This window comes from Cicer arietinum, chromosome 8 (genome assembly GCF_000331145.2).
Source record: "Cicer arietinum cultivar CDC Frontier isolate Library 1 chromosome 8, Cicar.CDCFrontier_v2.0, whole genome shotgun sequence".
NCBI lineage: Eukaryota > Viridiplantae > Streptophyta > Magnoliopsida > Fabales > Fabaceae > Cicer > Cicer arietinum.
The window spans coordinates 9,184,754-9,198,486 of NC_021167.2; the positions used below are offsets into that span (position 1 = coordinate 9,184,754).

At 28.3% G+C, this 13,733-nt stretch overlaps 1 protein-coding gene across 3 annotated transcripts; it reads right to left on the bottom strand.

Moving 5' to 3' along the window:
* Positions 1 to 4,846: 4,846 nt before the first annotated feature.
* Positions 4,847 to 13,458, bottom strand: LOC101509049 (MADS-box transcription factor 23-like). 3 transcript variants are annotated; one of them, XM_073364222.1, is made up of 8 exons: positions 13,253 to 13,458; positions 12,948 to 13,155; positions 6,880 to 6,955; positions 6,109 to 6,170; positions 5,881 to 5,980; positions 5,706 to 5,747; positions 5,524 to 5,609; positions 4,847 to 5,299 (listed from the first exon to the last, which is right to left on the bottom strand). In XM_073364222.1, exons 2-8 carry the CDS (start codon positions 13,127 to 13,129, stop codon positions 5,116 to 5,118), a joined length of 732 nt encoding a protein of 243 aa, XP_073220323.1. In that variant the 5' UTR covers positions 13,130 to 13,155; positions 13,253 to 13,458; the 3' UTR covers positions 4,847 to 5,115. The 3 variants fall into 3 exon arrangements, with proteins under 3 accessions (XP_073220323.1, XP_027193160.1, XP_004512556.1); XM_027337359.2 differs by having other exon boundaries at positions 12,948 to 13,164; positions 13,253 to 13,455; XM_004512499.4 differs by having other exon boundaries at positions 5,568 to 5,609; positions 12,948 to 13,164; positions 13,253 to 13,448.
* Between the last annotated feature and the right edge of the window lie 275 nt (positions 13,459 to 13,733).

Here is a 13,733-nt window from a genome sequence, read left to right on the forward strand (position 1 = left end):
AATAGATGCTATATCAATATAAATACCTTTCTCTACTAATATTCAAAGATTTGTTTACATTATCTGAATCTAGTCCATTCTACTATTACTTATTCGGTTATTAAAATAAATATTTATATTTGGACAATAAGTCAAAAACCGTTTCTACATGTGCAATATTAAGTATTTTGTGGATGAGAATCCAAAGATGAAAGAAATCCAACGACTTGAAACAAATCAAGAGATGGCACCAAAATCAAAGGAAGGGAGTGAAATATTTTCCCTAACGACACTGTCCTCTGTTTTAGAGAAAGACGACAAATTCACAGTCCCCACATTCAATTCAGTGAGAGAGGTAGGTGTGCCTTCTGGACCTTTCATTGTGTACCAAAATCATTATTTGTTGTTCTTTGGTAAGGAATTGACCTAAATACACTTATTAATATTTTTCTTTAATATACATCATGTTCATTGGTGAGGAATTGAACTCTTATCAAATAATTATGACATCCAAACAAGTGCCATTTGTTAGCAACTTGAAAGTTGTATTTATGATTCGTACAATTTCATATTCTTCCCATCTAGGATATAACAAAAAAAAAGTGTTAGTAAAACTTGCTTGATAAATTTAAGAATGTATGATTTGAAATTATTTAAAATTAGTGGTACATTATTAAGATTATAGGATAGGATTAGAAAGGATTAGGATTGTGTGAACATGAGAACCCCGCAATTTTGGCTGGCACATTGCTTCAAGGTTATGTCCTTTTAGTTGTAAGCATTATGATGATATATATAGACAAAGACCCTTTATTGTATGTTGCCGTTGTTTTAGTAAAAAGTAAACCATCTATCTCTTACACCCAAAAACCATAATTAAAAAATTCAATAGATATGTTTTTTTTTTTTCTTATAAATAATTCAATATATATGTTTTTCTTATAAATATATGAGATTTTCAGTAAATAATTCAATTAATTAGTTTTATATTTGGTTTATTTCACACTTATTTTTTTATTTAGTTACCAATTAATTTGGTTGAGATCTTCTACCCTTCTCAAAAAAAGAAATAAAGAATTTCATTTAAAGAGAGAAAAACATAATTTTTAATAATTAAACAGAAATAATGATAATTTTTATTTTAATATACTTCTTCGATGTTAAAATATAATTAAAATTTGATCAAAGAAATTTTATATATTTAGTTTAAAATTTAGATTAAATATATAAACTTTAACATAAACATTTATGTATGTTTTGAAGAGAGTAGTATTTTTTATGTTTTGTGTGATCTTTTGTTCTCTTCAAACGAAGTCTTTTATTTCTTTTAAAAAATGAAGAAATTTTTTCACTACAATTTATAAAATATTATTACCTTTTCTATATATCTTCTTTAGTTATATCATTATTATTTTTGTTACTAACTCCCATCAACTAAAGAGGACAAACATGTAAAATAATTAATGAAACAAAATACAAGAGTTTAATTACCTAGATGTCAAAATCCATTGGAACCTAGTAATGCTATGTTTTTGAATAATCTATCAATTTAAACTTTAAACTACCATTTTCTCTCTATATGATCTTTGAACTATTGAAATATAATATTACTCTCTAAGTTATTATTAATTCATCAATATGTATAGTCTTTGAACTATATTTTTGTCTTATACTTTTAAAGTTATTGAGGGACTAAATTAATATATTAATAGTTGAGGGACTATTCATTATCATTTTATAATTTAGAGATTAAATTGAAGAGATAATAATAGTTTAAAAACTAAATTGATGGTTTATTCTATTTCTTTAGAGAGAACTATACTATTCATTGTAGTTTTATTTAGCTCAAAAGATTAATATATGAAATTGCATGTGAATGATACCTTATTTAAGGAGTTGCACAAAAATTTACCTTAATATATGTGTAAAATAATATTGATACATAGTAACTAAATACTATGGCAGTTCATTATTATAAGATTTCATTGTTTTTTCACATATATTAAAGAAAAAAGTAAATAGTAAATTTATATTTTCATTTTATTAGAGGGTGCATAGAGATAGTAGTTTAATGAAGCTCACAAAAGAAGTTGAGTTACATAAACTTTGAATAAGAGTTACCCCTTTACAAGTATAGTACTAGGTACAAATGGTAACAAAGCACTTAGATTCTCACCCACCTCATTGCCAAACAAAATAATTGACAAGATAGAGAAACATATTCTCACCTAAAAAACAATAAAACCATCTAGTGTTGTCTCAAAATCTCAAACTCCATTATTCAAATGGAAAAGGATCTTATCACAATCAAAACAAAAGTGCAAAGACCCTCTTACATCTCCAATTGCATTATGTCTCCACCTTGTTTCCCTGTCTCCAATGAGTTCCAATACTCTCAAATCCAATACAGCCCAATAAAAAGAAGGTGGAGTTGGAGGAACGCACTTAGAAAGTTCTTGAGGCAGAGGAAGATTTTGTGTAGGCACAAACACATTTCTTTTCAATATGATCTTGTTAGCTACTCTCAAAATTTTGATGAAGGTTGTCATCTTGATGATGAAGAAGATCCTAGACGCCTTTCCTATGTGTGCCAAGATGTTAGGTTCGATTTACATCATTAATTTTATGTGTTTGTTTATGTTGTAACTCTCGAGACTCTGATAATTTAAAATTTAACTAAAAATGTAAGTAAATTTTAGTTAATAATTAATTATTGTGGTAAGCATTTTAACTCGAATTTTCAGTCAATATAATATTATCTGTTTTTATCTCAATTTCATTAGCACTTGAGTTGAAGTATTTTTATATGTGGTATTTGTTTATATTATGAATGACATTTACTATGAGATTTATTTGTTAGCAAATAGTGACTTTAATATTTTTAAGTTGTTGTTACCAACAATTTATCAAATTATACAATGTTGTAATTGAATATTGAAGGCGTGTAGTTTATTATATTTATAGATATATTAGAAGAACTTTTCATTTATATATAAATTTGCGGTCATATAGTTTTTATTAATTTGCGGTCATTTATATATAAATTTGCGGATATATTAGAAGAATTTTTTAATATAATTTGACATAACATTTTGTTATTATGTGTATAGGGATGCTTTGCTCTTTTTGTAGTCTCCGTGAAATCCCACTTCTTAATTTATTTAAATGAGTTAAAAAAGATCTCATCTTAAAATTTGTTTTTAAGTCTCCACATGACGATTTTACTATAGTCATTTACCTCACTCACTTTTGATAGATCCTATATATCAAATTCAAGTAATTTTAACATGTTTTATTCGTAGTAAACTAGTTAAGGATTTAAAATAGGTGTGATATGTTTGTTACCTCGACTTATAGCTATTCATGGTTATAACTTACAAGATTTAACTTATTTGAGATGGAGATGTAAACAATAAAGCTTATAATATGTTGAGAGATAAGGAAAGTTCTTCTTGCAACAAACAATGAAAAAGCAAAAAACATTAATAGACAAGGACAATTTTGTCTTGAAAGGAGTTTATAGTCCATCTAAACGTACATTGTAGAAAACACATTATAACTACTATTATGTACTCAATTATAATACAAACACATTAGTTCATTCATTGATAATTATAATTTATTCGAAATTCAATAACTATTATGTACTCTTTCCATATCTAATTATAAACGTTCATAAGTATTAATTTTATGTGAAGTTTCTAAGATGTTTTTTTGTATTTTTTATATAAATATGTTTAATTTTGACTATTAATCTTCCAAAATATATTAGTAGTAGTAAAAAGGATATGCTTTATTTTTCTAAATCTAATAAATACATCTAATAATTTGTAACTGAGCACATATTTAGGGATAATATTTTCTCAAATGGGTTTCATTTTACCTTTATCTCTCTTGTTATCATCTTATTAACCTTTGTGAAAAACTATAACCACATAGAAAGGTAAGAGATATAGATTATCTACTTTTGTGGCACCAAAAACACTTTGCCTTTGATTCTTTTTAGACTATTGGATTAATCTAATGTTTCAAACAATGCCATTTACATGTCTTTTTAAAACAAAAATTTGAAGTGAATCAATAATCTTAATAAGGTGCTTGAAAATACTTCATCGTAGATTTCCAAATTGAATCGTAATTTTTTTTAAACGAAACTGATAAAATTAATTATCATCTTTAATATAATATAAATTTTATTAAATGTAGAACTTAAATATTTAAATAAATTTTTATTTTTATTTTTTATATTTTGAATATTTAATAAAATTAATTAAAAAGTAAATCAACAAAAAAAAAATACTAAAATATTATGTGAAATTAAATTAAAAAAGGGAATCGCAGTAACAATTGTGACATAAATAAATATAGGCTTGATTAGCCATCCAATAAACACATGTATGTATGTAAAAAGAGGTTATCTATTTAGATAGAAGAGGAGACAAAAATGCGACAGCATATAGAGAGAGGACCACACGCACTATTTCACGCGCTAATACGGTTCTCAATCTTGTCACCCCAAATTATACCGCTGTATATGTTGTGTCGGTATTTTCTACAAAAACAATTGAAAACAGTTTTTTTTTTTTTTTTGTATGGTTACATGATGAAATTGGTGACTATGTTCAATATGGTTGAAAATGTCATTTTATTAATGTGTGGAAGGGAAATGCTTCATCACAAACTTCTCATTGCAATATTCTTTCGGTTTTCCATATCCATTTGTTTAAAACTGGAATTTTTAATAATCAGTATTCCAAATGAATATTAATTAATAAATGCTACTACTATTAGCTAGCTAACTTGTACGTGGTGTAAGATTCACTCAACTTGTGGACATTTGAGAAATCCTACTACTATTAAACTCATCTTTTGTGAACTCTTTTTTTTTGCTCCAAATTAAATTAAATTACAAAACAACACTAGCTAGTAGTATGCACTCAAACAATTTCATGGCAAATGATCGACACCATTCACACATGTGTTGATTGTTGTATCTCTGAGTAGTGCATTGAGTTTTATTAATATTATTATTATTAATCCATAAGAAAATATTATTCTCACTTCACCAAAATGTGATTATTATGCTGCATAACATAGAAATGTTAATTTATGTCTTTCTTTTAAGACTTGAGAGTCTTAACTCTTGACACATTCATTTTGTTGCACTTGCACTGCCTGAGGTCTCACAATACTGTTCTTGTTCAGGCTGGCATAACTGAAGTTGAAATAATGTCTGTGGATATTCTCCTCCTCCACGAACACCATACGGAAATTGAACAAATGCGTGTTTAATTGTTGTGGTATCAGTTGTGCCGTAGACCTAGGAACATGTGAGTGATGTCAAATATCAGCTATAGCAGTGATGTAAAATAGCGCAATTTGAACATATTGCTATTGTTCTGCGATATACTATTGTCAAATAGTGGCTAATGGCTATAGTTGAGCTATAACATTGCAGTGTAACATAATTTGAACAAACTGTAATTTTCTACTATCTGCAATTGACAATGATGCTATGCAGATTAGTTAACTAAGCTGCGCTACCTATTTGTGTAGTTGTGTGTTTTCTTGTTGAATGAGATTTTTACCTTCTTATAAAGTTCCACATTTTCCTGATGGATTATGTTTCCCTGTATTTGAGTAAATTGAAACATAAAAGTTCTTTGAGTTTTGTTAAATTTTGAGAGGAAAATTAGGGAAGGCCACTACTGAGAATTTAGAGTTACCTTTCGGTCCAGCTCTTGGATTTCGTCTGTCAGAATTTTCTCCTGCAGAATTTGATTAAACTTGTTAATTGCTTTCTGGTTTTTAGTATGGTTCTTAATTAGTTTGATCAATTAAGCAGATTTACATTATGTATTCATTCCTTTTGAGTTTAAATAAATATAAAAGGTAGTTAACCTTTTTCATGCGGACTCCTTGGAGACTCAGTTCCAATTGATTCTCTAGATCTTGTAGATTTCTGATACTCAAACCATAAAGCTGTTCTCCCATCAATTGCCTGTGTCCTCAAAATGTTAGTGTTCTCATTCATGGAGCTTAATGAATGTTGTATAAGAGTAGTGTGAATTCATATACATATACTATTTTGTAGTATAATTAATGAATGTTGTATTAGAGTAGTTGTACCGATGGTTTTCTTGTAGATTCTGTAATTCCTGCCTTAAAATGTCTGCCTCCCTTTGCCAAAACTATCAGTTATAAAGTAAAATAATCATGTAAATGAGTAATGATAATGAAACATATGTGATTGAATGATATGATTTTAATTCATAGTGAGATGCTTTCACTTGGATATATGCATAATTGCATATGATAACAAGTATACAATTAGCATTGAAGGTTTTTATGTTAATTGATGAGGTTTAAAAATTTAGATGTTCAATAAATATCAGTCAAAAAAGGTGGCACAATAGTTCAATGATGTGGTGAAACAAAAGCTGAAACTAAACATGAAGTGCACAAATTTTCTCTGTTTATTTAAGAATAATATTGTTGAAGTCATGTGGAAAAATAATAAAGACTAAAATATGATTATGTTTGATGACTTAAGTGAGCATTTCTGAACATATAACCCAAAGTTCCACTCTAAATATAATTCTATTCCAGCTACTGTTGATACAAAATCATTCATTACAACCTTCTTGACTAAATGATCAAGAATTCAATTCCTATAATCCCATCCAACTTTATAAGCTCATTTGGGGGTTAAGGGTTAGTCTTGTTTATACATATAAGACCAAAGTTATATGCAGTTCTGTTTTGTAGTTCTATGCATAATTACAAGCTAAACTGATCCATTCAAGAATGTTATTAGACTTCAAATACACTTTGCTTGTACTGTTATTCATGGCAGATCAAGATATTGGACATGACTAAAGAGTGATTGATAAAGCATACCTTGACTTCAGATTCTGGATCTGTCACTTGTTGGTCTTCCTTGCAAATGTTATATCTCTCAATCACTGATTTCATGCTGACCACAGGAAAGAATAATCACATTAATAACTAGTTTTCCAAGAGAAGTTTTTTTTTTTTGGTGAATACCAAGAGAAGTATTAATAACTAGCATATTCCAAGATCAAGATATATCTATCTATTAATAACTAGTTTTCCATAAGAAGTATTTGTGGGAACCTCAACTATCTCACTAGACCTAATATCATATTTGTAGTGAGTATTTGACCAGTTCCTTAATGCTCCTTGTGATTCTCATTGGATGTTGTCATTTGTATTCTTTGATGCATAAATTTTTTTACAAGAGCAAATACTATTATATATAGATAAAGACAATGTCAATTTCAATTGATACTTTGATGTTGTATGTGAAGATCCCTATTAGACAAGCGATGCACTTCTAGATATTGTATTCTGATTGAAGGAAATATATATGATTTCTTGAAAGAGCAAGAAGTAGAAGACAATTTCTAGATCTTTGGGTACAAAATTTATCTATGACAGTTAAGTAGCACTTCACATTCTTTTTAAATAAGAAAAATAAGGCAAGGTTTATAAAAAACAAATAAAAACAAGTTTTGTTACATCCAAGTTCGAATTTGTGTCAATATGGATATAAGACTCTTATTTTGACCAATTGAGCTGATGATCTATAACCGATCTATCATATCGCATATTTATAACTAAATTGAATTTTTTGAAGCATTTTTTTATCTAAAATTTTGAAGTCTAAAGTCTTATATTGGGTTGTTAGGCCCTTGGACAGACCCTGCGTTGTATAAAATCTAGTGTTCCATATATGAAGAAATCAAACACATAGAGATAGAGAATCACATTAAAAGGGGAGAAATAACAATTGATTATGTCAACTCTAGTGATAAGTTGGTTGACATGTTCACTAAGTGCTTTTGAGGCTCTTATGTTGATCACTTCATTTTCTTGAAGCTTGGATCTGAAGACATGTATGCTCCAATTTGAGTAGATTGTTAAGAAGCATATACTAACACATGTTTCATTGATGTTCATGGCACACTGTGCAATGAATAGTTAAAAGTTATATTATTTTGTCTGGTGCATAAATATATTAAACATTGTGCAATGCAAAATTATGTATCTTATGCATCGATCATCAAACATAGTGGAATTTAAAAAGTTGTCTTGTATAGTTTTGTACCGTCCAATGCTTACTGTTTTGCAAATCAAATGCACCTTTAGTTAAGTAGTGAGTTAGTCAGGGAGTGAGACAAAAGAAATAAGACATGTTAAATTCTAAATACAAAAGAAAATTCTAAATTTTTGTAAAAAAATTTCTTATAATGTCTTAAACATTAGTGCAAAAGATCATTTAAATTTTTTAATGATAAAAAGTAGTTAGATTAGAATCAAAAATTGAAAATGAAATTTTTTAAGAAACTAAAAGTTGATGAATTCTTTTATAAAGACTAAACATAAAATTATGAGATTTTAACTTATTTAATGCAACTATTCTAAAAAACAATACAGTAGATTATTCTCATTATATGTGAAGCAAGAGTAGCAGATATGAGATTGTGTTAAAGGGGAAGTTAAGTTTGGGTGTGGAGAAGGTGACGCTAGTTATTACAATGGAAAATGAATTGTTATAGAAAAACTCAAAATTGAGGTGGAAAGGGTGAGATTCCAAGAGAATGAGGGGGTACATTTGTTGGTGAAGAAGGTTTGAAGATGTATTTGGTGAAATTGGCATATAAGAGTCTAATGAGTGAGGTTGGAACATGCCTCAGAGGGGATGTTAAAGAAAAAAGTATGAAGTGGTGCTTTTTTGTGTGTCAATTAATCCAAACTAATTAGCAACTAAGAAAAATTTGTTTAAACGTGTTTTGTGTCGGAGGGTATGAAATTTTAGAGTCGATAAATCACTTTTTTTGTGAGTGTCTGTCTTTTTCAATGATTTGGTTAGAAATAGCGAAATGTCTTAAAATATCAATTATTGTTTTATTCATTTCACCAACTTCTCAATTTAAAAGAATTAAATCTAAAGAAAACACGTAATCAGACTATTTTTGTTGGAAAATTAGTTTCGGTTAAAGAAATCTTAGAGTTATCGCTCTAGCTTTAGTTATTCCGCGTCATAGTGGTTTAAAAATCCATTGGCATGGTTGGGGTGGAACAACAAAGAATAGCATTGTTTTACAAGTTCAAGCAGCATTCTATGACATTCATATTGAGCTTCAATCGTATACGGTTTTGGTGTTTTGTGATACTAATTAGGTTCTGTTATCTTTTGGTTTTTTAGTAGAACTATTTTAATCCTTCATGAAGCACATATTGTGCTTTCATGTTGTTGAGTTTTAATAATTTTTTGTCTTTTTAAAAAAAAAAATACAAATCATACGATCAATTTATTTAGCACCTATGCGATTTCACGAACGTGCCCACAAAAATTAGTGGTCATGCAAAGTTAAGGAAACAGAGTCCACCCAAGATATAGAGACCTAAAAAACAAATGGTATTCTTAGACCCAAGATATAGAGAGTCGACCTAGAGGTATTTTAATGAAGGAAATTTTTATTTTTAGACCTATAAATCAATTGCTTTAGTAACCTTATCTTTAAGCCAATTTTACAATAAAATAAAGGATGCTCTCAGCCGTCGATGACAAAAGATAGACTTGCAAAGCAAAATGGTTAGAACATAAATTTGAATCTTAATTTTTTTGAATGATGTTGCGGAGACAACACAGAGGAAAAACACATGTGGGGATAATCAAAACGAAGTTGCAACATAATAGGGCAATACATGTCATAGTGAGGGGCCACATACATCCAATAGTACGAAGAAAATACACTACTCTTAGAACTTTGACTAACTTTTAATTTAGACATTAATTTTTAACCCAATTGATTTCCTTAATAATGATTAGCCTATTATTTCCGTGTAACGAGTTGGATTACTCTTTGGTCTATTTGGTTCAACGTATAGGAGTAAAGTGGAGGAATTTTAGTAGAGAGAATATATTTTAATGGAGGGGATGAGATGGAGAAAAAAATGAAAGACATGTTTAATTCAAAAGATAGAAGTAGAGATATTTTGAATGATTTTTTTGTTGTTTTTGTTATCTCTTTTTCTCTCTCCTTCAAATTCTTCCAAAATAGAAAGAGAGCAAAATGATCTATAGAAGAAATTTTGACTCCCTCTTCTCCCTTCCCTTCCCATGTTAAATATCAAATCAAACACACAAAAATTTAAAATATTATCTCTTATCCCTTCCCCTTTCCTCCAACTATATACACCCTTGTCTCACATCAATAGTTTTGTTTATCTAATGAAACATGAAAAAGAATAATAATGATGAAAAAACCTACAACTTTAATTAGCTAGTTGCTAGGTTTAATTACATTATATAGTTTGTCTACATCGAAACTAGTGGAGACAACTTATCTGATGAGTGCATTTGCCAATGATAATGATCCTAAGCCAATATGACTTAAAATATTGCTTTTGGGACCATGTTCATGCGACTAGTTGCCTAACACTTTCACATCTTGGATACACTTGACATTGACTAAAAAGTGTTGGAATCAAAGAAAATCATTTAGATTAGCATAGTTAAAACTATGAATCAACCCAAAAAAAGCATAGCTATGTAAGGATTGGAATCATGTATGCCTATAAAGTTTTTGGTAACCTTCTTAAATTTGGCAAAACTAAATTGACTGGTATCAAATATAAAAGATGGGTATGTAAATAATATGTAATATTAAAAAAATAGCTAGAAAAATTAGAGATAGAGAAATATAAAAAATGTATGTTTAATTTTGTCATTAAATTTAGTGACCATAATATATTATATCAAAATTTCATATTTAAAATATAAATAAATTATTATTCAAATCAAAACAACATAATATAAGGGGTGAACAGCTCCCAAGGACAGATTCAGAATATATCAAACGAAGGCCAAACTATTTGAGTATATACTTAAATATTAAGTGAGATGGATGAGCATTTTTAATTAAGGTCATTTGATTAATTTTTAAATTTGTTTTTATTGATGTTTTCTAATTATCGTATGAATAAATTCATTGGCTCTTTCTTTTATAATATCCATCATATAATTTTTTTCACAGGGCCCTCTGTATAAAAAAATTCATAGAAATTAAAATAAGAAGCCAAAGTTTACAAATTAAAATTAGGTTTTGATAAAGATGGTAAACAAAAATAATTTTATGACTTCTCAATATATCTTTTGCCCTTTATACATTAATTTAAATACATGACCTCTTATTAATAATTATTCAATAACCAATGACATTCAAAAAAATTGTGTATACTATTCTTTTATTTTTAATTTTAAGAACTCTTTGACTTAATCAAAAATACATATTTAACTTAATATTATTATTTAATTTTATTTTAGACTTTCCTTCAAATTAATTTCTCTTTTAGTTTTGTATGTTTTTTTAAATAAACAAAATCAATTTATCGGAATTCAAGAAATACTTCAACTCATCTATAAAAATAAATTATTGAACTAAACCCAACATCATAGTGATGAACCATATTCACATTCTATAAAAAAATTGCAGAAGCTACGCCCAATCATATCTTTGCAAATTGCCTAAAGTATAAAAAAACAATCCTTAATACATCCTACAAACACAAACTAGCCCCTAATTAAATAAATATGAACAAACAAGGCCAGTCAAAACAAACCTAACAACGTTTTATTGATGGTGCTATAGTTAGTGTTATGTATGGATGTGGTCTTCTAGTTATGGGATATATGCATTAGATATATGTATTATATGAAGTATGATTTATATGAAAGAGGGAGGGGCCCATAAGCCCATGGGTGCAATTGAAACATGCCTATATATATATCATTTGTTCAACAAACCATTTCCATGCTAAGAAGTTTTCATCAAATATTTTATTCATTTATTTGGTGGAATATTTACAACCATATAGTTAAGACCGAGTTTGGCATTTGATTTTATGGTGATTTAATTATCGCAATGATTTAATTATCGCGAAATGATTCTATTTTTTCTGAGAAGCCTACGATTTATGCAATTAGTTGATATGATTATTTTCACATCTTAAAAGTAGTTCACGGAGAAGGTCTCTAGTCACTCCCGCACTTTCTATGAGTGGGAGACGAAATCTATTCTTTGTTTAACTCCTTAGAGAGGTGTGGCGTCGATGAATCAGGATTTATTTATGCTTGATTTGTTGGTTTATTTCGGTTCTTTTCACACTTTTGGTTGATTCTTACTTTGATTTCCTTTTTGTTTTGTGATTGGTCCGGATTGTTGGTCTTTTTTTCTCTTTTTCTCTTTTTGTGTTTTTAGTTTGAGTACTCCTTGTACTTTCTTTATAGATTATCTAATATATTTTGCCATTCAAAAAAATAAAATACAATTTCAACTCGCAAAAATCTTCTTATGTTCTCCTTGATGTGAATGCATCCATCTACGTGTTATGTGTGTTCTCTATAGAATCATTAGAGCTTAGGGTTTTTGTTTTTCCTATCGGTTGTTCTCTATCTTCTTTTAGTTGGTTATTGGCTTTGATTTATTTGCAGTGATTTCTTTATCTTCTCACTTTATTGTATTTTCTTATATCATTTCTAGTAATGAGTAACATTTTAATTCTATTTCTATATATTTTCTCTATGCCATTCAAAAGAAAAATGTAAATATATATTCAATAGTAGTGCATGATATTGAAAAATTAATTAGTAATAAATACTAGCTTATTTAGATCTCTTCTCAGGAGTATGCCAGCACACAAGGAAGGTTACTTAAGTTCAGATATATATAATGCATCCATAATCCATTCATATTCAGACCAAATACAAATTAGAACATGAAAAATTAATTAGGTCAAAATTATTTTGAATCATGGACATGATATATATCCATATATTTTTTTTTATCTTTAACATAGGTAATTAAACACACAAAAAATTATCCAATATATATTGTATTACGAAAAATGAATGATGATGAAATAAATGAATAAAAAACCTGGTGTTTGCATATTCATAAAGCTTTCCAGTGCTGGAGAAGATAACAAGTCCAACTTGTGCATCACATAAGATTGCTAACTCTTTGGCTTTCTTTATCAATCCCTTTCTTCTCTTTGAGAAAGTCACTTGCCTACTTGTACAATTATCGATCCTTCGTATCACAATCTTTCCCCTTCCCATATTAATTTCTTTCACCCTACCTAGGGCTTCTTAAACTATACTTAGATTAATATATAATTATATTTTGTAAGTTTATAAATAATAATAATTAATATATAAGAAGAAAAAAAAACATAAGCTTACTTGGTGTATATTGATATTAAAGATGAGGTTAGAGTGATTGATGGTGAAGGAAGAAAAGTGTGTTATTCTATTCCATATTTGTGTCTCGATCGCAAGTCACAAAAAGTGGCATAGGAACTTAATTGGGTGAAAGGGAAGAAGGTGTTTGTGGCGTAGGTTAGATTATCTATGTTGATTTAAAAATGTTAGATTATTGCTGCGACTCGTGAGTTCGTGAATTTAGTGTACTTTCTATTTCTACAGTGAGTAAAGTATTCAAAAAAATTTACCAAAAATAAAAAGTATATTTAACGAGGTAGATGTATTATGTATATATATGAATAAAATATGCTAAGTATTAATTAATATTGAGAGTTACTATGCGCCGTCAGCCGTATATATCCTTGACACGTTACAAATATAAATATATATTTACTTGCATCATTTCAACATCACTCAAACTCTAATCATGTTTATTATCTTAACCGTAAAAATTAAAAAA